Source organism: Hyaena hyaena, unplaced genomic scaffold (assembly GCF_003009895.1).
Source record: "Hyaena hyaena isolate Hyena2069 unplaced genomic scaffold, ASM300989v1 scaffold_19, whole genome shotgun sequence".
Lineage (NCBI taxonomy): Eukaryota > Metazoa > Chordata > Mammalia > Carnivora > Hyaenidae > Hyaena > Hyaena hyaena.
Genome location: NW_024080651.1, coordinates 591,926 through 617,777, shown reverse-complemented (window position 1 = coordinate 617,777; position 25,852 = coordinate 591,926). Strand labels below are relative to the sequence as shown.

Here is a 25,852-nt window from a genome sequence, read left to right as displayed (position 1 = left end):
AGTCCACCGCGGGGGTACAGGGTGGGGACGGAAGACAGGGCTGCCGAGGACCGCTCGATAACCTGGACTATGGGATAGGCAGCGATCTGCACGCTTTGCAATGTATTTCTCTGTTCAATTCTCACAACTGGGAAGGAGCCTCCCTCCCCTACAGACTCAGCTGCAGAGGCTGAGAGAAGGCACAGACCTCGTTTGTGCCAGCCTGGGAACGGGAGCCGGGTCTGACCCGGTCGTGGGACACCAGGACCCGCACCTTGGGTCACCAGGTATCCTGTCTCAGCAGGACCCGCCGCTGTCTCACTCCAGCCACTGGGTCCACCCCACATGGGCCCCAAAACAGGAAGATCAGTGGGCATAGTTACTGAAGGTAAACTTCAGCCCCTAAATGATGAAGATCATGGCCATCACTGGACATGTCTAAAACCTACGAGGGCAGCCTGGCAAAGCTGTCCGAGCCCAGTCACGGGGAGGACCCGAGCAGAGGCTGAGTGATGACCTGGTGGTGGGGGAGGTGGACCCTGAATTCTCGCACCCCACTCGCTCCTCTTACACCGACTCAGTAAGGTGACAAACCAAGCCACACACACTATTCCACTTTGCTGCTATTCTAAAAAGGCCTGTCACTTGATCCAACGTGTAGCTCTGGGTCTATCAAACCGTATTTCCCGTTCTCTTTTGCTTTTAGATATACGCTCACATAAGCAAACTGCTTCTAAAAACCCCGCCCCACACCTGCACCACTTAAGGACTCTACCATTCACTTTCTGGAAAAGCTTCACACCTGGCTCACATGCATGTAACTGGCCTCACATCAAGCACCTGTAAGCTCAGTGACAGAGACAGTGACGGAGCCCCACGATTGTGACCTAGCAGGGTACCCTCCTCACCAGTGCTTGAGCTACCCATCTGGGGAACTGACATCTCCCGGAATGTAAGGGCACCAAAAAGTGCATATGCTAAATCATGGGTGGGTCACCATCTAGAAGAGAAGATCTCTCCCCTGCAGAGCAGAGCATTCTTTGCAACAGGACTGGCGCGGCAGGCTGTATGGAATGGCCCTTCTTGGTCACTTCTAGATCCCAGACTCCTTCGCCCACGGCCCGAGCCATGGGGGCTCATGACACATAGTTACCCGTTAACTTCCCATTTAGCCCTAAGAGATGGAAGTTCCAGCCAACTATTCTCATTTACGATGTTACACAACAAACAGCCCATTTCTTTCAGAGGTTAAGTCACTTAAGGAGTGAAGTCAGGGGCTTTCACAAATCGAGGTAGGTGTTTTCTTCTGATGCAAAGCATAAAGCCCACAGAGAGCTTACATTTTCCCAGTGTCTGCTTTCCTGCAACCGTACACTTCGCCGAATCCCCCTCGTCCGATGATCCTATGCACGCTGAAATCATTCATGGTCAACTGTGAATTCAAAACACGGTATGAAAACAGAGAACTGCACTGAAATTATGCTGTTGTTTTCACGCATACCACGGTCAGTGACTAAAACAGTAATTCTGATAGAGGGACCTGCCCTTTCTGTGACTGATTCCTCAGACTGTAAGACCAGATGTGCAAGGTTGCAAGACTTTCTAGACCCGCCATCTGCTCCAGCCCCAAAATGCACAAAAGGGAGGCAAACGGGAAGAGGAGAGAGTGGGAGCCCAGTCAGACTGTTTTTCCGATCTCCTGCCTTTTAGGTCATAAGATGTATGCCCTGAGGACCAGGGAGCGTGAAATTTCTAGTCCCAATGAAAAGCAATCTCAGCTACTCTGAAGCCGGAAGTGTGGGAACAGCTCAGCAATTCCAGGAACTGTCATGGCAAAAAAAAATAAGTCTACATCGAGGGCATCCACGGGCCATATGATGAGAAAACTCGGCGGATGCCTGGCCATGTGAATTTTTTATCGATAACATCAGGGAATCGCTAGGACTCGCGCTGGGCATGTGAGCATGAAACAAGACGCGACGTAGGAGGAAAGTGTATAAAGAGGCTTCATTCATAAGCCCTTTCCTCGTGTCAGTATCTCAGCACTGCCCCGCTTCCTAAGTAGCTTTAATACTCTTAGATGGTACCAGGGAGCCTGGGGGGCTCTGTCAGGTAAGCGTCCGACTTCGGCTCAGGTCCTGATCTCATGGATCATGGGTTCGAGCCCCGTGTCGGGCTCTGTGCTGACAGTTCGGAGCCTGGAGGCTGGTTCGGATCCTTTATCTCCCTCCCTCTCTGCCCCCTCCAACACTCGTGGTCTGTCTCTCTCTCTCAAAAATAAACATTAAAAATTAAAAAAAAAAATACTCTTAGACGGTACAAAGGCAGATAGTGAGCCAGACGTTCTGAAGGGGCAGTCGGATAAGAGCAAATGGCCTACTAGCTTATGCATCCTGGCAAGTTAAGGGCCAGGTCTGAAGGTTCCCCCAGACAGCCCTGGAAACACCATGTTTGCAGCCGCAGCTAACTGGGCCCACAGGCTTCACATCTGATGCTCGGGGACAGCAGGACCTGAGCACATGGGGTCTGCTGAAGAAGCGAGAGAAAGATCTATGGCAAATATAGTGGATATTTTGAAAAATGTGTTATTTCCCTCTTGTTTCTACAATCCTGCCAGGAAACGTGAAAGAAAGGGGAAGTTAAAAAAAAAAAAAAAAGAATTAAAAAAAAAAAAAACCAACGGTACCCTCAAGTTTCAAAAAAAAATACAATACAGTTGATTATTTCTTTTTCTTACTCACAAACTGACACGAAGGGGAAGGTAAAAGAGGCTGTATCAAGAAACAAGGGCACGGGGTGCCTGGGTGGCTCGGCTGGTCAAGCGGCCGACTTCAGCTCAGGTCATGATCCTGTGGTTTGTGAGTTCGAGCCCCACGTCGGGCTCTGTGCTGACAGCTCAGAGCCTGGACCTGCTTCGGATTCTGTGTCTCCCTCTCTGTCTGCCCCTCCCCTGTTCATGCTCTGTCTCTTTCTCAAAAATAATAAATAAACATTAAAAAATTTAAAAGAAAAAAAAGAAAGAAAGAAAGAAACATGGGTTCTATAAGTGAAGCAAGGGGACACCCCTCAGAACCCGAGGTTGAACACTGGAAGCAGAAGAGCCTTGCAGGAAATGTGTGTTAGAAGTGAGGGCTGCTCTTCTCACTCTCAAATATAATTTAAAAAAAAAAAAAAAAAAAAGGAGATGAAACCTTGGCCTAATAAAAGACGCCATCATTTTTATTCCAAGATGAGACCTAATAATAAGAAAGAGAAAAGAGTCCTTAACCAGGGTGGTGAAAGACAAGGGCATATGGGAAGTCCGTTATGTAGGGGACTTGTATTTTTTTACTACAATTTCTGTGGGTCAATCACAGCTTAAAATACCCTTTATTAAGTAAATAAACACATTCTTATATGAATCAGAAAAAAGAGAATGAAACCTCGAGCTGTTTACAAAACCGGGTATGGGGGGGATGAGTTCTTCATACGTTAGAGCTGTAAGGGCGACATCTGTTTAGCGGCGCTTTACCCGTGGGAGTGTGCTCCGGGATAAAGTATTTTCTCACGAAGTGAAGCCAGAGGAAGTTTTTATTTAAAAAAAAAAAAAAGAAAAAAAAAAAGGGAAAGAATTAAGAGGATACTCACATGGATGTTTAACTCTACGTTTTTCCACTGGCAAAATCGGGTGAACTTGTCGCTGAGAAAGAATATGGTCTTGGTTAGTGCACAGTCACAAGTCGCCAGAGTCGGGCGCATAGAGCAGTGATAATAGACCAGCCAGGACGGGGACACCCGTGGGGCTTCTCGACCGGGGGCACGTTTTCTGCAACACCTTTTCACAAAGCGGCCCCCAGATGCATGGCCTTGTTTTAGAATTCAGGGGAAGATGGCGCGTTTCCCTTAAACTGGGATTACTGCGTCTTTATCTGAATCACCACCGACAAGAGAAGCCCTAATGTGAGCCACGTTGCTGGTTTAAACTGAGTGTTGTCACTTTCTTTAACCCCAATAGGGCAAAAACATTGTAACTTCAGCACGTAATTCGTATAAAATTAGTTAACGAGGTATTGTAGAATCTTGTTTCTACATTTGGTTTTGAAACTTAAGCGAGTGTGCCTTGCACTTAGAGCCCATGTGCATTCACACTTGTCACATCGGCCGTTTCAAAGGCTCAGGAGTCACACGTGGCTAGCGGCTTCCACACTGGGCCATACGGCTCTAAGTAACAAGAAAACTAATGTTGGTAAAGAATTCTAAGAACAGCAAACACCCGGATGGGCCAGGCCCTGGTCGCCTACAGCCTCCGGCGGTAAGAGTAGTAACTCCAATGACCAGGAACACCGCCACCCATTCTACAGCTGAGGAGACCAAGGCGCGGCCAAGGTCACACAGTGAGAGAAGCGGTGGGGCTGGACCTGAGCCCAGACCAGGTACCGCCACTCCCACACACAAATGCTGCCGGAGGAAACACCCCTCAGGCTACAACCACAAGAGGCGCTAAATCCTACTGAGCTGAGGTGCTCCCACAATTTATTCAACTGCTTGATGAATAGACTTTTCTTCCAGGAAGCAAGAAAAATACCTATCCCACATCTATTCTAATACAGACATGATTGTCATTAATTCATGAGCAGCGCTGTCTACAGTGTTTGTTTCAAAACAGTTTTTCAAAAGAAGTGCATTCTAGATTGAATGCTCCTCAAAGGCAAGGAATATTCTTGGCGATTGCTGGGTCTCACCTGGCCCCCGTCACAATTCCCGACACAGGCACAGTATCCAGGGTTCTTTGTGTGAATGAATGAATGAATGAATGAATGAAAGGGAAAGGGAGAAGGGGAGGGAGAGAGTACTCAGAAAGTGCAGGGGACGGGAATTATCAGCACTGTAACAGAATGCCTTAAGGCATCTAAATATCCCAGTTTCCTGGGGGTTTCATTTAATATGCCTTCTAAGGATCTTTTAAAAATATTTCTGACTAATATAATCAAGTTGAAATCAAAAGCAGAAGAACTCCTTGTAATTCTGGGGCATCTTTTGTCAGTGAATCTAAAATGACACCTACAGAGTGCTTCACTGATCTCCCTTATCATCTCTGTGAGGTTAGCAAAATTACATTCGGAGAGTTTCCGAGAATTATTTCAAACGTTTTGTTTTTTTGGGTTTTTTGTTTGTTTGTTTTAAGTATGATGAGTGCAAGAGGCAAACCCACACTGGGGTGTTCTCTGCGCTTACAAACCCAGGGCTGCCCCCCTGAAATCCACTTGGCATGCTGGGTTATAGCTCCTACTGCCTTTTCTCGTGGATTCTAGAGCTCGGAGCTGGCAACAGGGGCCGGTGACCTGGCACATTCCACAAACTTGTGAACGATCTGGGGAGGATTAACAAACCGTCCTGCTGACCAAGAGAAGAGTCAAGGGAACCAAATCCCAACACATACCATGCCCCAAAAGAACACCCCACCCCCAAAAAAAGAACACTCTCAAACACACATTTTGCCCTTGAGGAGTGGGTCTGCTGTAACAAGTTCTTCTTTAGGCAGTACAGACAGCCCCCAGGGCACAGCCCCCAGGGCATCCAGGGTCAGTTACGTGTCCGTGGAGGTTCCCTGAGCACTATTTCTAGTCAATGCCTCGGACCAGAATGGGCACTTCTTCCTGACAGAAGAGGCTGAGCCTGAGGACAGAGCAGAACCCAGGCAACGGAGGGCTCCTGAGAGCCAGCGTCCTTGCAGATGACACATGGCCACCCCAGAGGGAGGAGCAGAGGTTAAAGACCCAAAAACAACCAGGGTGCAGTGAGGGGGGTAGGGTAAGCAGTTTTGACCCCGATCTGTGACTCGCTCGGGCTTACGACTGCTGGGCAATTCAAGTTCACTGAGGCTCACAAACCTCAGCCCAGATTCAGCCCTGCCTGAACTTCGCCCTGAGTCCCCGGCTGCCTCGACTGAAGGCAAGAGACGAGCTGAGGCCCTGCTGAAGATTTTCCCGTTGTTACCAGGCCACAGTGCAGGCCCCCTGGGAAACTGCCTTCACCGAGAGGCCCTTGTGGGGTGTGGCCAGTGCCGCTGAGGCCAAAGGCTACAAGCTTCTATTTATGGAGGGGCCACGCTTTGTAAAACCCAAGTGCAAAACTCTAGGTCTGACGGTGGAGTTTTTAAATTCTCGTGTGAGCTGTGGCAGCATAAAAAGAACCCAGGGCAGTGTAAAAATGAAGAAATTCACTTTTTAAGGTGAATGGTTTCAGAAAATCCAGTACATGTGCTGGCCTAACACACAAACAGCTGGGATTTTTTTCTTTTTTCTTTTTTTTTTTTTTGGTGGCACTAAACCCCAAAGGCTCGTCCAGGGGGTTAAAAATGAAAGGAAGGCTGGCCTGGTGGCTCGTGAAAGAATCTAACAGCAAAGAGCTACAGGACCCCCTCCCCGATTTTCATTACCATCCCTGCCTTTTCCCTCTGCCCCAATGATCACATAAAAGCTCTCAGCTGAGCCAAGAGTTGGGAAAGGTCAGGTTTTTGAGCCAACAGAGATGGAGACAGTGCGGGCAGGAAGGACTCCTGCTGAAACCCAGCCGGCCTCGCCCCTCGGCATTAAGAGCCACTGCTTTTTGGCAAAGCCTCTGCTCCTAAGCAGGAAAGTGTAATAATCATTTGGATGCATATTAGTTTCCCCAAGTACTGACTCTGCTCCAGGGTAAAATTGTCTCTTGAACTCTAGTGGAATCACAACCCCATGCTTTTGGGTTTTTTTTTAAATTACTTTAGTTCTGAGACTATGGGGGGGGGACCCACAGCGAAAAAGCATTTGTTTTTAAAGGGCAATTACTGAGCAGCTGCGGGGCTGCTCCAGCGCCCAGACACAATCATCATGTCGATTGTCTAGAAATTAGCCGAGTTTGTGGAGAAGCGCACAGTCAGTGCGAATGCAGATCCGGTTTAAGAAAAGGCCCGATTCCCTTGGTGCTTGATCAGAGAGAAATACTCAAAATCCTGATGGACCGCCTGACTGCTGGGTGCCTGAAAGGCATAGGAGCTGGGCACTTTTATAGGCATCACTGCATACTTTCAGGGTTTTGTATGACAAACACGCACATTTAGTCTGAGTCACTCAAAGGGAACATATTTATCCGGAATCGTAATAATATATATGAGCGCAGACGTCTGCCTAGACCCTTCAGTTCTATTACATAAAGAGTCAAGTGCAGGGGTGTCTGGGTGGCACAGTGGTTAAGCATCTGACTTCGGCTCAGGGCACGATCTCGCGGTTCATGAGTTCGAGCCCCACATCGGGCTCTGTGCTGACAGCTCAGAGCCTGGAGCCTGCTTCAGATTCTGTCTCTCTCTTTTTCTCTCTCGCTGCTCCACCCCCACTCGTGCTCTCTCTCTGTCTCTCAGAAACGAATAAATGTTAAAAATATATATATAAGAAAAAAGAATCAAGTGCAAGCTGGACCCACTTTGGGGGACAGGATCTCAAAGTGCAAACCAATGAATAAAGTTATAGAACAGGCTTGCATGAGCAAACGTGTAGCAATAAGCTACTTCTAATGTTGCTGTTCCATAGTCTATTTAAACCTTAGGCCATTTTGAAGCTAAAGTGACTCAAGAGGAAGAGACATTAAGATATGCAAATCCTAAATAATACGTTAAAGTACTGAGGTAACAGTCTAACGCACAGCTCAGTGCACAGTACGTGCTCAGTGCTTGTCGAATGAATAAATCAACACACATTTTAAGGACAGTGCTCACTGGGTAAAAGGAGATACCCCTATGCAAGATTTCATATGTATACTAATATATACAAAGTTTCATACCTTTCCATAAATTTTTGGAAAATGTTGCCTCGAAGACTTTCACAGATTTCTTCTATGTAGGGCTGGAAAAGAGGGAAAAGAAATTCCAAACTGTGTAAATAGGAATCTACAACAGAAACTGATGAGACTCGGACCAGTGAAGGTTCCCACTCTTGCACCTGCCCTTCGCGGCGCTTGCCCGGTTTTCAGTAACAGATTCATCACTGTGATCAGTTACTTAACAGTTACGCGCACTGTTCAACTGCACGTTCCGGGGAGGGAAGGACAGGTCACATCCCTAAGCCACAGATGCTTCCCAAGTGACCAGAGTTGGTTTTCCGGGTGTCACTGGTGCAGTCCCATAGGGCTGGCACTCAAGAGCCTGGTGTTTGATCTGGTGCCCTGCTGTCGCCATCTTGAAATTCTTAATTTCTGACCAAGGGGTCCCATGTCTTGCGTGCTGCACTGGCCTCCGGAAGTTATGTAGCACTTGTATTCATACAAGTCTCGATAATCGGCATCGATACTGAGTTTTAAAGACTAAAAGCTAATGGATCCATGGAGTAAGTTTTTTTTTAATTAGCTATTTTACTTATTGACTTTCTATCTCACGGAATCAGAGTTAAAGGTAACCACAGGGAAAGAGTTAATCCCTCTCCTCACTTTGCACATAAGGAGGCTGGGGCACTGCGGACAAGTGCCAGCCCAGGGTCTCTGAGCAAATTCAGGGCTAGACCTGGCTCATTTGTGCAGTGTGCATCCCTTTACAGAGAACAACCTGCAGTGAGTCTTGTACAATAGGAATTTGAACCACACAGGTCCACTTATATGTTGATTTTTTACAGTACAATATTGCAAACGCATTTTCCTTATAATTTTCTTAATATTTTCTTTTCTCCGGTTTAGTATAAAAATACAGAATACAATTCCTAAAACATACAAAATAAGTGTTAATCAACTGATTATGTTATTGATAAGGCTCCAGGTCAACAAAGGCCATTAGTAAAGTTTGTGGGTGGGAATCAAACGTTATACGTGGACTTTCGACTGCAGGGGAGGGGTCAGTGCCCCTCATCCCTATGTAGTTCAAGGGCCAGCTGTATTTATTTTGAAATAATTTTGCCTTACCTGGAAAAGAGTGGATGTCACTTGTTTCTTGGAGAGGTGACTTTGTACATGTTCTACAGCTTGCTTCGAGAATGGCTTTTTTATTTAAAAAAAATCAGAAAACAGTATTTTTTTCACAAAGATCAAACGTAAGACTATGTTACACAATACCACAATATATAATTGAACACAGTTACTAGGCAGGAGCCTATGGTAATTATGTTGACGTGCATTCTTTGGACATCAGTTGGGATATTTATGGGCAATCTGCACAGAGGCTTCTCCCTCTGAATTTCTGGAGTTTTTAGACGCCATGTTGAGAAGGATGACGAGCACAAGGGCACCTGACCAACATATCTAGTCCCACAAGGATTTAGGATTAACCGTGATTTTAAAAAAGGGGGAAAAAACCTTACTATCACTTTATTAAATGCATATGTTCCTTAATTGGCTAACAACGGAGGCCTTGGCAATGTAAACATTCCACTAGGTAAGACCAAACAAATGCATGGAAACACACGTAGGAGTTAAATGCCGGGACTACAAAGTGAATCCGTGTGGTAGAAGGCTGGAGGTTAAGGGAAGGCTTGCCGTGACCACAGCAGAGGGGAAATGGCTCTGTAAAGAACGGAGCCTGCACCAACATGAACTACACATTCTGTTCTCCCCCCAAACTTCAAATTACACCTTCTTTAATAAGGCACCCTGAGAAGGAACGCTTAGAACGCACATACACTGCCAAAAAACCCTCTGAATTGCTGAGCTACATGAAAACTAGTTTCAGAGGCATCCCCACAGAACTTCCAGCGTTTTCCAAGGTTCAGCCATTTTCTGGCAAGGTAGCAAAGTACAGAGCATCAGCCATTAGCTCCACTCAGGATTTCTGTCTACTGCGGGGCCCTTGAGTTGCTCAGTCTTGATTTCGGCTCGGGTAGCGATGTCGTGGTTTGTTTGTGAGTTTGAGCCCCACAGCGGGCTCTGCGCTGACAGCCTGGGGGCTGCTGGGGTTTCTCTCTCCCGCTGTCTGCCCCACCCCTGCTAGCGCATGCTCGTTCTGTCTCAAAATAAATAAACATCAAAAAAAAAAAAAAGAAAAAAGAAATGCATGCCACAAGAGGTACCCCCGTTAGCCACAGATGTCCGTTACGACTGTGCATGACACAATAAATACAGGAGCACCGAAATAAATCATGATCCTGGCCAGTGCCGTCTGCTCCAATGTCATTCTGCAATGACAGCAATGGTGTGTACCTGCGCTGTCCGATACCGGAGCCACCAGCCACGTGTGGCTATCGAGCACTTGAAATATGGCTCGTGAGGAACTTAGGAGTTAAATTTTTCATTCCATTGGATTTTATTGAGTTTAAACCTATGCTTAAAGAGCCACAGGTGGTGAGTGGCTCCTACATTGGACACAGCAGGCCAGGACCATGAGGCCACTCCCTTAGAAAACTCTCTCAGAGACATTATGTGGTAATTTTTTTTTTAACATTTATTCATTTTTTGAGAGACAGAAAGACAGAGCATGAGCGGGGGACGGACAGAGAAAGAGGAAGACACAGAATCCGAAGCAGGCTCCAGCCTCTGAGCCTCTGAGCTGTCAGCACAGAGCCCAATGCAGGGCTCGAACTCATGAGCCCTGAGATCATGACCTGAGCCAATGTCAGACGCTTAACTGACTGAGCCACGCAGGCACCCATGTGGTAAATTTTTATTGCTAATTATTCCACTCACTTCTGGGGGAATAATTTCCTAGGAACCTAGTTTATCCCAATGACTGAATGGATTATTTATCTGATTTACAGGAGGGGCGAGGGGGAGGGAATATTTCCACTATCATTTAACTATTAATAAAATTAATGTAATAATTATGATCTTCCTCATGAACCCACAGAAACTATTTAAAATTTATGTTGACCAATATTTGATTAGCCGAATTATTTAAAGGACAGCCAAACTAACAACAATAGAGCCTAATTTCCTTTGGAAAGTCTAGACCTGAGACCAGCCCTTTCTTCCGCTGATCGGAATGAGCCATCAATGTTATTTGCCTCATTTTTCTTTGCCCTGAAAGCTCTGCTTTTGGAAATTCGCTCAGAGTGGATGAAGCAACAGCTCTGATATCAGCATTACCAGGAGACAAATGACAGAGGAGAAGAAATAGGTCCCATCCTAGGGGCCTACTGTTCGATTTTTAAACTCCCTCCTCCTATTTTAGTTTCTTTCTGGAAACTCAGCGAGCAGTCTCCTGCCCATCCTGAAGGAACGGAACACGAAGAAGGACTCACATGCGAACACGACAGCAGCTCCTTCATAATGTACGTGTCATAAATTTGTCGGCTTCTGCAAAGGCGGTCTTCTTCACTCTCGAGCTTCTCGTATTCTTTTATCTAGATTTTTCAAAGTTAGCAATGGTTAGGTATGTCTTCCCAGAAAACCCGCTTTATGAAAAGAGATTGCTTGCCGGGGCAAAAAAACCACTTCCACAGGAGACTAAGCAAATTGCTGCGCCGGCTACTCCACAGGAAACAACCACTTCGGATGTTAGAAGAATGAAGTGGGGATCGTTTAAATGCAACTTGAAACAGACACATGAGTTTTTTCCTCTGATGAACCTCGTCACTTAAATTTAGAAGCACAATATTAGGAAACAAATACTGCCATGGTTACAATGATCTTACAATCTACTGGCCGGGACCATTCAGAGCGAAAGCCATTTAAATCTGGCTAAATCAGTTCTTTTATTTTTAAATGTTTTATTTATTTCTGAGAGAGAGAGAGAGAGAAAGAGAGTGTGTGAGCAAGGGAGGGTCACAGAGAGAGGGAGATACAGAATCTGAAACAGGCTCCAGGCTCTGAGCTGGCTGTCAGCACAGAGCCCGACAGGAGGCTTGAACCCACGAACTGGGAGATCATGACCTGAGCCGAAGTCGGACGCTCAACCGACTGAGCCACCCAGGCACCCCTGGCTAATTCAGTTCTAAGACTTAGGACAGAGGTCATTCTCCCTCAGCTACAGCATGACAAAACAGAAGAAAAAAATATATATGTAATGTCACGATTCCGGCAAAGAGATTTTTTAAAAAACCAATTGAGTGTTTTAGAAAGGCATTAACCCACAGATGTCAGCATTGGTTTTTCAGGTTTGAGCCTCAGCTGCACAGTGAAGTGTTGACACACAGGCTACTTTGCTAATGCAGGGAAGCTAACCGGAATGGTGCTACAGTAGGCCAAATAATAAAAGTATGCTTTAGAAACACTTGCCTTATGGAGAAATGGCCCCAATCGCTCTAATCTCATAACAGGAGCTCCTGGATCAGAGGAGTTGCTTTTATTTATTTACAGAAGTATTTTTAATCCAAGAGACAGGAGAACAAGAGCACAAATGAGATACGGAGTTAGCAGGCAGACGGCGGCAAAGACGTTCATGGTAAGGACTAATTCCTGTGTGTGACTTACTTTGGAGAACAAAGCATTTTCAACAGACAGACAGTTGTTTACGTGGACTTCTCATAATATCTGAGTGTTCTTTATTCTGGGATGGCAGAACAGAAACGAAAGGTACCTTTTTACAGTATCAGCCGGGTTTGATAATTCTGAAATCAAAACCAGTACATCCTCGGAGAATTTCCAATAAAGACGGGCACAGCCAGCTGGGAGTGGGGGCGTGTGTGAGAGACCGAGGTCCCAGATGAGGGCCAGCTGGTTCACACACAGAGAAATTACTGAGGTCATCCTGTGGTCCTGAAATGCCGCCAGTGTTACAACGAGGTGGCTGAGATTCACAAGTCTGGGACCGCCAGGGCTTAGAATGGAGTCTTGCTGAACCAGACAATAAAGTCTCCCTTGAAGGCAGGTGGACTGGGGTAAGTTATAGCCCACCCAACCAGAAAGGACCGTTCTAATGAAGCAGCAACCCAGCAATGTTGGCACAGCCAAAGAATCCGGGATTAACCACCCTGAGTCAATTCAGGAAAACAAGTCGAAGGAGTTCAGATACCATGCTGGATGCAAATATGGTAGCTGTGAGGCAACAGAAACCAGACACCTAAATCCGAAGCAGTCAGAAAATAAACAGAGGACCTGGCTTGGCCAATTTCTTTGTTGGTTTAATATTAGGTGGGTCCAAAGGTCAGTGCAGAATTCTGGGACAGAATAGGTAGACTGCCAGTGAGCCAAGGGAACCGTTTCTTCTGCCTAAACAAGTAAAGGAACTCAAGAAATAATAACCCTTCAGGGAATTATTATCCTAGATAACAAATGTAATGAAATAGAAGTTTCTGTTCCCGGGGCCCTCAAAAGCAAGCTGACACCTGTTTAAACAAATGCTGATTCTATGGGAAGTTTTCCATGAACTGTAACAATCCGACCACTTGGAACATTCTTGTTTCTTGGGCAAACGAGATTCCGAACCACAATACTAGCTCTTATTAAGAGACTTGTGCCTCATGAGCTCCCGACCTGAACAACAGAAACGGTAACTCTTAGTAGACAGAGTGAGAGCCTCAAGTGTCTGTAGTTGTCATTCAAAATTCACTTTCTATTATCAGGAAGGCCACGAAAGGAAGAGCATGCAGTTGACTATCAATCAGCTCTAGGCAGGACGATCTTATTGCAGGAGAGGCATGGAAAATGCCACACCTCTAACTCAGGCAGTTAGGTTGGCCAGGTAACCTGAGCAGGCAGAGGCCTGAGTTCAAGGTGAAAAGTGATCCCTTGAGCAGACTAGAAGCGTGGTGGTCATCGACGACGAACATTCACCGATCGTGCGGTCCCGTTCTGCCTGGGTGCTTACAAAGCTCACAGCCGAACATGCGGCCTCAATAACCGGGACCCTGTTGGTCCACAGCTCCGCTCTCTCACTACCATTCCGTTGAGACGGCCTTGCAAAGCCACTAATGGCCTCCGCTTGCCCAACCAAGGGTTTCTCTCTTGTCTGTGGGTTCACTGACTCTTCAGCAGCCTTCAACCAGCTGCCAACTCCGACCTTCTTGGCAGCTTTCTTCTCTGACTTCTGTGATCTACACTCTCCGGGGGTTTGCCACACCGGCCCCTCTTCCCTAGCCTCCCTCGGCAGTTCTTCCTCCTCCGCTGGAGGAATACGGAAGGGCCGCACAACATGGTGCCAGGGAACCCCTTTCGCACCCATTCTGTTCCCCTGAGGCAAAACTATTCGGTCCCACCGTTTCAAACACCAATTCTATTCTGAGGTCTAACTCTGGATCTCTGGTACACACTTCCTCCCCTGGGCTCCAGATGCTAAATATCTATCCACCTATTTGACCCCGCCATAGCCTCTCTACCCCAGCCAAACATGCTCTTCGCCTACTCTTGTTTAGCATGAAAATGAGTAAAGCTTCCTCCCAACTGCTTAAGCTAAAAAAGGAATAAACATCATGGATCCCTGCTCTTTTGCTCACACCCCTGCTCCTTCCACCCCCCGACTTCCAATTCATCAGCCAATCATATTGGCTTTGTACTCAAAATACAGCAAACCGTGGCTCTGCTTCAGGTAATAGCCAAATCACTACTAAGGGAGCAGTCCTCCTGAGAACACAATGATACCTTCTACACTATATGCTCACATTAGCAAGGGACCAAAAGTACCTACATAACAGGGAAGGGGCATCAAACAGGAGAGAGCAAGTAAGAAAGGGTATTCCTGAAAATAAAAAGCCAGAGAGGGGGAGCTCCAAAATTCTGTGTGTAAACTCTGCCAAGATCTCTTCTGGACCCTTTAATGACCTGTGAGCATGGCAAACCTGAAGCAGTCCAGCTAAGGCTAAAAGAACTGAACAAGACTTGGCCATTACTCACTGTCTAAAACAGAGCTTTTGAAATTTGAGTACATTAACTGCTAAAACAAAAAAGCACTACCCTTTGAAGAAGCATACAGAATTTAGAATACATATCTGTAATATATCAACCCCAATGTACAAAACACAATCTAAAGTTATTTTACATATAGGGGCACCTGGGTGGCTCATTCGGTTGAGTGACTGTTGATTTTGGCTCAGGTCATGATCCCAGGGTTGTGGGATTGAGCCCCACGGTGGGTTCCACGCTGGGTGTGGAGCCTGCTTAGGATTCTCTCTCTCTCCCTCTGTCCCTCTCCCCCACTCATGCTCTCTCTCTCTCTCTCAAAAATAGTGTAAAATAAAAATAAGAAAACAAATTATTCTACATATCAAGAAACAGGAAAATGTGGCTCACACGCTCTAAGAGAACAGACCATAAATGAAGACTATTCAGAAATGACTCTCATGTTGGAATTATTATACAAGGATTTAATGCAGCTTTATAACAATACTTAAAGACATAACAGAAAATATGCATATAATGAATAAAAAGATAGGAAATAGCAGAAGAAACATATTAACTATGAGAAGAAACAAATGGAAATTTTAGAGCTAAAAACACACCTGAAATAAAAAACTCAATGGATGGACATAATAGAGTAGAGATGCCAAAAGAGTCAATGAATTTGAAGACAGATCTATAGAAATTACCCCACAGAAAGAAAAAATATTTGGGGAAAAAATTGAATAGGGCAGCAATAATCAGTACAATATCCAGAAATCAAACACATATATATTTGGAGACCGAGAAAGAGGGGAAGGAGAGACTGAGGTAGAAAAAAATGTTTTAAGGGATGCCAGGGTGGCAGTTGATAAAACATCCTACTTCTTTTTTTTAACATTTATTTATTTTTGAGAGAGAGAAAGAGAGAGACAGAGAGAGAGAGAGAGAGAGAGAGAGGCAGAGTGCAAACAGGTGAGGGGCAGAGAGAGAGGGAGACACAGAATCTGAAACAGGCTCCAGGCTCTGAGCCATCAGCACAGAGCCCAATGCGGGGCTCAAACTCACAGACTGCAAGATCATGACCTAAGCCAAAGTCGGATGCTTAACCACTTGGGCCACCCAAGCACTCCAAGCATCTGACTCTTGATCTCAGCTCAGGTCTTGATCTTAGGGTTGTAAGTTCAAGCCCCCTGCTGGGCTCTGCACTGGGCATGGAGACTACTTAAAAAATGCTTTAAGAGTAATGGTCCAAATTTTACCAGATTTGATGAAAGGTAATAAATTTACAGATTTCAAGAAAGTCAGCAAACTCTACAAAGGATAAACACAACATCTAAAATTACTCCATTAAAATACAGATTGTCAGAAATGGGGGTGCTGAGCAAGGTATTTTTATATTTATCTCAAAGAAACACACTTAATATATAAAAACATTGGTTGAAAGTAGAAAAGATGTATCATGAAAATAGTAAGCATAAAGAGACTGAATGGCTCTATTAATATCCAGGGAAGTCATTTTTAAGACCAAGACTATGACCCACAATGAAGAGGCACATTTCATATGAAAACACATAACATAGTAAACACATATGCACCTAATAACAGAGCTTCAAAATACATTTAAAAATGACAAGAAAAAGAATAGACAATTCTACAGAGTTGGGGATTTTATCACCCTTCTCTCAGCAATTGATAGACCTAAAATCAGTGAAGAGGGGCACCTGGGTGGCTCAGTCAGTTAAGTGTCTGACTCAATTTCAGCTCAGGTCATGATCTCATGGGTTCATGAGTTCAAACCCTGAGTCTATCTCTGTGCCAGCAGCACAGAGCCTGCTTGGGATTTACTCTCTCTCTGCCTCTCCCCTGCTCATGCTCTCTCTCTCTCTCTCTCTCTCAAAATAAATAAATAAACTTTAAAAAGTAATTTAAAAATCAGTAAAGATGTAGAAGTTCTATCACATCAACCCCCTTCATGTAATTGATATTTAGAGAATATTCACTTAACACTCCCATCTTAAATGTTCCATGGGCTTTAGAATAAAATCTGAATTTGTTACTCAGGCCCCCAACCCTGTCTCTCTCCTCAACTGATCTTATCTCACACTACCCCACTCCTCTAATCCACTATGAACACATACCATGTTGGTCTAATTTCAGTTCCTCAAACATACCAAGTTCTGTCCCACCACATTAGAGGGTTCTGTCTTAGCCACGATCAGCCTAAAATGCTCTCTCTCCTCACCCTGCTCCTACCCCCCAAAGACTAGCCTCCTTGTCAATTAAATCTCGGTTGACATGCCCACTCTTCAGAGCCTCAGTCTTTCACCCATCGATGTAAAGTGGCCCCCAAGTCACAGTACGTCACATTCAGCTCTGAGTCTGTTCTGAGTCACTGCATAGCAGTTATTACTTCCTGATACATTTCCTGTTATTTATTGCTTGTTTATTATCTGTTCCTTTTGACCGGAATAGAAGCTCAAGGGGAGCAAGCGCTTTCTCTTGCTCATCCAAGCAATGTCTGACAGTGGTGGCTGACAAATATTGCTCGAATGAACAAAAGTCTATGGAGTAATTCTGCCTCTGATCTTATATTTATTCTCTGTTCTCCATAATTTATTTCTGAACCTAGGTATATTTACATATTTTAATAAGCTGCCTCCAAATCTAACTAGCAAGGAAGCAGAGCCAACACACTGAGCCATGACTATGTGTCAGGCAATGTCCTGGGCCCTGCATTCACACATACAGACTTAAAAGACGGGCAGTGCTACCCCTCTAAATCTTAGCTCAGGACACCCAAGGAGATAAGCTAGCAATTGATGGCCCAAGTTTTCATAGTCAGAAAACTAGTGGAGTCTAGAGCCAAACTTAGGTGGGCTGAATTTAGAGCTGGCCCTCTTACCCACTAAGTTCCAGCCTCCCATATACCCCAATAGCATATTACAGGTACGGTTGAGAAAGCAACTATCCATCCAGCAACGTGTCTGAGCCTCACAATCATCCTGTGAAGCAGCAGGGGATGATGAGTAACCTCATTTCACTGATGAGGTAACTGAAGCTCAAGTGTGAAGTCCCCATACTGTGTGCTCCTCAAGTACAGGGACAGTGTACTGTTCACACTTGTAAGCCCCAGGTCTGAAATGCAGATGCTTCAGAGACTGCTCAGTGACTGGTCCCACATCCTGCAGGAAGTGAGAGGCACAGCTATTCCTAGAGACTAGCTAGGCCTTCTGTCTACAAAGATGTAGACATCTGTCTTCTACAGATGAAGATCAATACTAATAACACACAAAAAAAGCAGCAAAGATTCGGTACTACAGAGCATTACAGGCAACAAATGTTATGGGAATCGAAGGTGTAAACAGTCATGGAAGACCGGGCTAGCTGTCCAGAGAGACTTGTTGGTGAATGTATAAAGTGAGCTAGATCTTAAAAGAAGCTAGCCTCTCCACAGGCCAGGAAGGCAAAGTAGCAGTCTAGGCTGGAGGAAGGACATAAGAAAAAAAAAAAAAAAAAAAAAAAGAACGGGCTTAGCGGCACCTGGCTTGCTAAGTCATTTAAGTGTGCAACTCTTGATCATGGGGTTGTGGACGTGAGCCCCATATTGGGTGTAGAGATTACTCAAAAAATAAAATCTTCCCAAAAAATGGGCTCAGTGGTTAGTGGTTAGCAGAAGTTCTATGTAAGAAGGTAGTGAAAGATAAAGACAGAGAGGAAGGTAGGTAATAACTAACACAGAGATACGTGGACGTCAGGATAAGCAATTAAGCCGTAAACATGCTGGAAATGGATAACCACTAAAGTCTGGGGACCCAGGAAAATGGAAATACAACATACAAAATATCCACTTTTCTAGGGATTGAGGTCATGCAACAGCCACCAGAAATAATCAGACTGCTAAAACCAAGAGCACAGAGAAGAATTATTGATAACCTTAATGCTTAAAGGCTGTACTAATTTAGAAACCTGTGTTTGAAGCCCCAAGACTGGATGGTATCTTCAAAAAAAAGATATAGAGCGAGCTGCTGAGGAGCTTTGGGGTGTAATCCTCCGAAGGGATAGTCGGATAAGTCAGGTCCATTATGCACCAAACCAGACGACAGGAGTGAAGAGCTGGGAGCACGCCAACCAAGAGGCATTCCAATGTTTAAAAGTTCAAATGGACACATCAGCAGTGCTCACCGCCATATTGGCAAGATGTGCTTAAGAAGTAACCCAAGTAGACCACCCACGTTTCCACCTTGCCAAAGTTATCTGTTAAAGATGTCTCTGTATTTGCCAAGATGATTTAGTACTTGCTGAAACTAGAGAGGTAACGCTTTTAAGAATAGAGAAAGATATTTCTTTCAACAGATCAAAAGGTGACTGATACTCATCCAGATTACAATTCAGATTGAAAGAATGAAAGTTACTGCACAGTGAGTAAAATCCTTTTGATTTTGTTTATTTTTTTATATGATACTAAATGTACATCGTAATTTGACCATTCTCCCTGGAAATACATTAATATAATTTTAAAAGTATAGAAAAACATCAAGCTATCCGGTATACATATTTAAAAATTTCAAGTTTTATATATAATCCAGGAAAAAAAGAATATCTCTCCAATTTTCAAACTTGGACAAAGATTACAAATATGAGTCCTAATTATGCTCTGCCTTCTTTGGAACATTTGAAATGCTTTAGGATAGGAAACATATGTCCTATTTAAAATATATTTTAATTTAAAATATTTCCTAATTACTGTTCTAATTTCTTCTTTGGCTCATAAATTACTTACAAATGTATTCATTTCCAAGAAGTCAAGGATTTCTTAGTAAACTCTGTTATTCAATTTGAGTTTAATTCCATTGCGGTCAGAAAACGCTCAGAACAATTTTGATCTGGAAATCTGCAAGAGTTTTCTTTAGGCCCCAGCAGATAATTTCTTTTGATAAACATTCCATGTGTACTTTAAAGAAGGCAAATTCTATTTTTGCTGGGTGCAGCATTCTATATGTGTCGCTTAGGTCAAGCTTATTCATCACTTTATTAAGATCTTCTGTATCCTTACTAATTTTTTGTCTGTCTGTTCTATGAACTCTTGAAGAGTGCATGCTAATGTCTCCCGCTAAGAATATAGACTTGTCTTCTTTTAGATCTGTGAATTTTGACTCTATATATTTTGAAGTTACATTATTTGTTACTAAGAAGTTGAAGATATTGATCCTGAACCCTTTACCATTATGAAATAATCTCTGCCTCTAAGTAGCATTTACCATAGACCTGGTCTGATATTAGTGCTGCTGTACCAGCTCTGCTTTGGTTGGTATTTGTATCTGTGCATCCTCTTCCATGCATTTGTTCCTAGCATGTCACTTGTAAGCAGTGTATAATAAAGCTCTGGTTATTTATTCAGGGAGAAACTTAGACTTTTACTTGGGAGTATTTAGTCCATTTACATTAAATATAATTACTTCCATAGATGGATTTATGGCTACCATCTTATTCTTTTTTTTTTTTTTTTAAAGGTAGAGACAGAGCACGAGCAGGAGAGGGGCAGAGAGAGAGAGGGACACACAGAATCTGAAGCAGGCTCCAGGCTCTGAGCTGTCAGCACAGAGCCTGACATGGGGCTCAAACCCACCAAATGTGAGATCATGACTCGACCCGAAGTCGGATACCTAACCGACTGAGCCACCCAGGTGCCCGTACCATCTTATTCTGTGTTTTCAATTTTACCCATCTATTTTATGTCCTTCTTTCATTCCTTGTTTCCCTTTTTTATTAATCCACTATTGTCTTATTCCATTTTCTCTCTTTTAACTTGTTAGATATACACTTTTTATTCTTGTAAGAGCTGCCTTAGAGATTACAATATGCATTCTTAACTCATTACAAGTCAATGTAAATTATTACTTTTACTATCCACCCGACCTCCCAATAATCCTAAGATCTTAAAACACCTTAACTTCTTTAACCCCTCTCTTGCTTTTTGTGCTATCATCTATTTTAGTTTTATATATTTTAAAATGTAAAAGTATTATTATTTTGCATGGTCAACATCCATTTATATTTTGCATACATATTCATGATGACCTCTTTCCTTCCTGCATTTTCATCTGGGATTATTTTCCTTCTGCCCGAAGTATCTCTTTTTAGTATTTGTTGTAATGCACGTCCACAACTGACAAAATTCCCTTAGTTTTTCTCCGAAAATATCTTTATTTCACCCTCATTTTGAAGGAAATTTTTGCTGGGAATAGAATTCTAGGTTTTCTTTTTTTTTTTTTTTCCTTTCATTACTTAGATGGCCACGCCACTGCCTGTTTTTTTGTTGTGTTATTTGTTTTAATCATTGTTTTAAGATGTCATAGTCAGTCATATTATTTATTGCTCTTTTAAAAATAATGTGTCCTTTTCCACCCTCTGGTTGCTTCTAAGAGTTTCTCTTTGTCACAGGTTTCCATGGTGTTACATTGATATGCAAAGATAGGTTTCCTCTGTAGCCCTTCTGCTCAGAGTTTTAAATTCTTTGAATCTGTAAACAGCTGTCTTTCATCATTTTGTAAATGTCTTAGACCTTTTAACCATATCCCACATGTCTTCAATGTCCTTATCTTTTTCTTTTCTATATTCTTTCTTCTCTGTGTTTTAGTGTGAGATTATCTACAGATCTGCTTCCCTATGTATTAATCCTGGCTTTATTGTAACCAACCTGATATTGATTCTAGTCGTTAGGTTCTAATTTCTAATATTCTAGAATATTCTATTCTATTATTCTATTATACATAGAATATATTATATCTCTGCCTCTATTAATAATAATTAATTAATTAATTAATATATAATATAATATTATATATAATAGAATAATAGAACAGAATATTCTAGAATATTAGAAATTAGGTATTCTAGAATATCCATTTGGTTCTTCATAATAAATTGGGCTGATATTCACTATTCCTCCATCTGTTTTCTCTTCTTTTCCTCTATTGTCTTAAACATATTATTTACAGTTACTTTTAAGTACTTGTCAGCTAACTTCAATATCTGAGTCTTCTGTCAGTTGGCTTCTATTACTTTATGAGTCATATGATCTTGTATCTTAGATGTTCCATAATTTTTTATTGTATGCTGAACACTGTAGGGTCTCTCTATGTTATCTTCCACCTGCAAACACAGGACAGAGAGGGCTCCCCTTGTGCTCTGCTACACAGGTGGGGAGAGGTCTCATCACCCAACGTGGAATGAGGCTGGGCTGGGTCTCCATTTTGGTAGGAATCAGTCACCTCTGATTTGCCCCCATTCCTAAGGCATGGCTCTCCATGGAATTCAGTGAGAAGTCTGTCACCACTAGATTCAGTCCTGCCCATAAGACGTTTTCTGATAGATCTTTGGCCTCCTGTCCCATTCAGCCTCAAACCTTGACATAAATCTTGAGAGGGAGACTAATCACATGTCTGGGACTCCTCCAATCTCATTTGTTTGTTATTCTAGCCCAGAAACCTCTTCTGGCTTTTCTGTCTCCCAGAAGCAGCCGTCTGCCTAGGGCCAAACCTGGGTTGTCAGACAGGAGTCTGGAAATGAGCAGCTGCCCCAGGTGATAAGTAGCTACAGATCTTCAGTGTCAGTCGACCGCTGCCCAGGGCCTTTGTCTCTTGCCTGTTCTGTTTTCAAATTCCTGCTACCGCAGGTCTATATTTCAACACAGTGCTGTAAGGCTGTGGGAGATTTCAGCAAGGCTTCCAGAAGCTCCTGGCCTATCTCTTCAGCTCCCTTCCCAATGTCTTATTGGGAAAGGCAGCTGTGTGTCCAAGGCTGCCCTTTCCCACCATGTCTCCAATTTGTCACTCCAGCCACGTGTGACTGGAAAACGTTGCTACTTTCTCTTTCACTCCATAGCGGCCCTCTGCCTCAGCTTAGGTCTCCAGAATCAGTACATTTCTGCAGAAAATCAAATAGCTGCTGATCCTCAGTGCCCCTCTCGATGATAATCCCTCCTCTGGAATTTTAGTTCAACTGTTCCTCATGCTTCCAGAGCACTCTGGCCCTCTTAAAAATAGGATGCTCATAGATGGGGTCAGTATCTATAATCAACTGCATATTATACCTTGTACTACTAATTATGGTCAATGAGCTTCCACATATTTGTAAGATACTTAGTAGTCTCAATATTCTCCAAAGTACAGTCTAAATATGCTTTTAAAATAAAAGCACCAGTAAAACAGTGACTTCTTACCTCTTCATAAAACTTCACCTGAGGTACAGCTTCATTAATTTCATTCAAACAAAAATCTTTAAATAGCAAGAAACCTAAAGGAAAAGAATAAAAAATTTCAGGGTGGACATTAAGTTGAATTTTTTACCCCATAGGGTATTTTCAAAGTAATATGTTTATACCTCAACCTCTTTCTCCCCTAACTTAAAAAAATAATAATAAAGACTTCAAAGGGCTACTTATCCCCTAGAAGGAAATACTCCGGGTAAGGGCTAAGGTAAGAGCACCACAGGCCTGGCTCCTTGATTTGGGGTTCATTCTCTATTGGCAACCCCCTCCCACTTTTAAAAACTGCCTGATAAACAGAGCCAGTGGTCACAGGTCCTCAGAGCTACTGGGCTCTACAGCAAACAGAAGAATAACCCAAGCAGTAAGAGACATGGGTATGGTGTAAGTGTTGGGAAGAGTCATCATAAAGATGGTAAATTCTACACCCACAGAAACAGGACTAAACTCCTATCTTAAAGGCCTTTAAAGACCTTCTCAACCTTTCCTCTTACCACTTACTACCTCAAAGTACTTCAAAATCCCCAAATACCTTGTGCCAAAGCAGACTACCCACTCCCAAATCATGATCTGCTCCTTCACAGCTCCACACCTCACCTTTAAGCAATCAGCACTTTGAGTCTGGAATGCCGCCTCTACTACACAGTGCCTGGTACACGGGAAGAGGCCGATAGGTGTTTGCTGAACAAATGCCTATTTACATAACCCTTCCAACACGACTCTGTCAAAGTACTGAGTAGACTCCAATCGATTATCTAAGTTATAAGCCATACCTGCCCCGGCCCCGGCATTTGCAAACCCACTGCTGAGGTTAATGCCTGGCACACAGTCAAGCCTAAAGGAATGAATGAAGTTGATTAGGACAATGTGACACGAGACGGAGGGTGGAGATGGCAGAAAGCCAAACACAACTAAAAAGTCAGAAGAAGTCAGACGAAAGAAAGGATAGCCGGAGGAAACGGAAGTCACGGAAGGGAACGGAAGGAAAGACTTCACAAAAAGTCTAAGACATAGGGAGAAGGTAGACCAGAATTCCCCAGATAGGACAGGGAGACGCCGAAGAAGCAGATTTGACAGGTCTCATCTGAGGTTAGCTAAAGGAATCAGGTACTTGACCCTGTGTGTCACTGCTCCAAGAATTCCCCTCCATGGTTCCAGGAAGATGACCTCTGAAAATGGTAGACGCTTGGTGACTAGAACTAGAAGAAAGTATCAGGACCACTTGGTTAAGTAGGTGAGGCCAGCAAGGGTCAGAGGAAGACTGGCAGCAGGCACTTGGGCACGCCCACCTCGTTTCCAGGCACTGAGGACACAGGGACACATGAGGCAAGGAGGAAACTCAGGACGCGGACAAACAGGAAGAGTTGACGAGGCAAATCTCTACCTCCCTGCACGTTAATATTTATATTTTAAATATGAGCAATGGTTACCTTTTCATGCTCGTGTGTTTCAAAGTCCGTTAATTTCAAATTCCCCTTGGCATCTCTTCTTTGACTCATGAGTCCTTCAGAAATGTGTGGTGTGAGTTCCAGGTATTTTGGGGGTTTCAGGTATTTTCTGATACTGATTTCTGTTTAATTCTGCTGTGGCCAGAGAACGTGTTCAGGAGGATTTCAATGCTTTCAAATTAATTGAAACTTGGCTTTGGCCCCAAATTTGGTCCCTGTAGGTGAATGATTCATGGGCACTCAGGGGAGGGGGGAAGTGTATAGGGTAGAGTGTTTCATTACGCAAAATAAAAAGGCAAGGAAGCCAAGTTGGTGGACAATGGCTGAAGTCCCTCCTCCAATTCCTTACTGAACATCTCCTTATTCTATCCATTCTCAACAGAGGGCCGTTGATGGCCCCATTTATAACTGTGGATGTGCTCATCTCTTTTCAGCTGTGTCAGGTTTTGGTTCTTGTATTTCTTTTTCTATTTTGGGGAGAAAAAACTCAAATGAGAATGTGAATGGAGGCTACTTTGATCATATGAGAGACGTTTTTGCGGCGTCTAGACAACAGAATGAACGGACATGCCATACACCAACCACTGGCTTTGGGCTGAACCGGGAATCAAGGGGAAACTGCATCATGGCCCATTACGCCCTCTAGAATCGAAGCTCTCCTTTCTCCTCCAGCCTCTTCTTCGACTGTTCCCGCCCAAGCTCGCTGCACTGAGGCCATAGGCCTGCATTCCATTTCCTCTCTAACGTTAAATTTGGCGTGCTCTCAGGGTTACCAGCTTGCTATCCCCCTTGACCCTGGGGATCTGCAGAGCTCAGTTCAAGCACCCCTCCTTAGGCCTTGGAGGGTTCTTATTCATTCTCTCTCTCGTGTATGTGCGGACACACATGCGCATACGCACAAACGTGTACCGCACACTGGTTATGGCACTTGTGACTAGCACAAATGATCACATGCATATGTTTGTATCTTCTTTATTATCTACCTCCCCCACCAACAATGGACGCTGCTTATGGAGAAGCCACATAGGTCCCGTTCTGTAGTACCTACGCAGGAACAAAACCGCCGTGACACAGAGGGAGTGACGGAGGAAGAACCAAGGGTGGAGGGAGGACTGGGGAGGGGACGAGAGAGGAGGGGGAGGCAAGGAAAAGGGAGGAGGGAAGAGGAGGAGGGAGGGAGATGAATGAATGCACACCCAACTGCAAACGCATCTACCTGCTTCTGTGATGCAATTTCCGTTGTCAGGGTGTGGGATGAGCCAAAGACTGGCTGTAACACACCACAGGGAAAAGCCCCATTATCTTCCTCATGTCTGCACACAAACTCAAGCCCTACTTTCTGTCACAGCAGCTGTTAAAATGGAACAGCAAGAAGAAAGGCATTTTGCCTTTTGGATAAACTCTAGATCACTGTGTTGTATAGGCCAAAAGTAATTTCCCTTCACTGGGCTTAAATTACACACACACACACACACAC

At 43.9% G+C, this 25,852-nt stretch overlaps 1 protein-coding gene across 1 annotated transcript in view; it reads right to left on the bottom strand.

Moving 5' to 3' along the window:
- Positions 1 to 25,852, bottom strand: part of GRK3 (G protein-coupled receptor kinase 3) — an 82,684-nt gene that overhangs the window by 40,176 nt on the left and 16,656 nt on the right. Inside the window, exons 2-7 of the mRNA XM_039225384.1 lie at positions 22,883 to 22,956; positions 11,148 to 11,249; positions 8,881 to 8,955; positions 7,774 to 7,835; positions 3,607 to 3,658; positions 1,320 to 1,411 (exon numbers count right to left, since the gene is read on the bottom strand). Of these exons, the coding sequence (XP_039081315.1) occupies positions 1,320 to 1,411; positions 3,607 to 3,658; positions 7,774 to 7,835; positions 8,881 to 8,955; positions 11,148 to 11,174 (308 nt within the window). The 5' untranslated portion in view covers positions 11,175 to 11,249; positions 22,883 to 22,956. The remainder of the gene's footprint in view (positions 1 to 1,319; positions 1,412 to 3,606; positions 3,659 to 7,773; positions 7,836 to 8,880; positions 8,956 to 11,147; positions 11,250 to 22,882; positions 22,957 to 25,852) is intronic.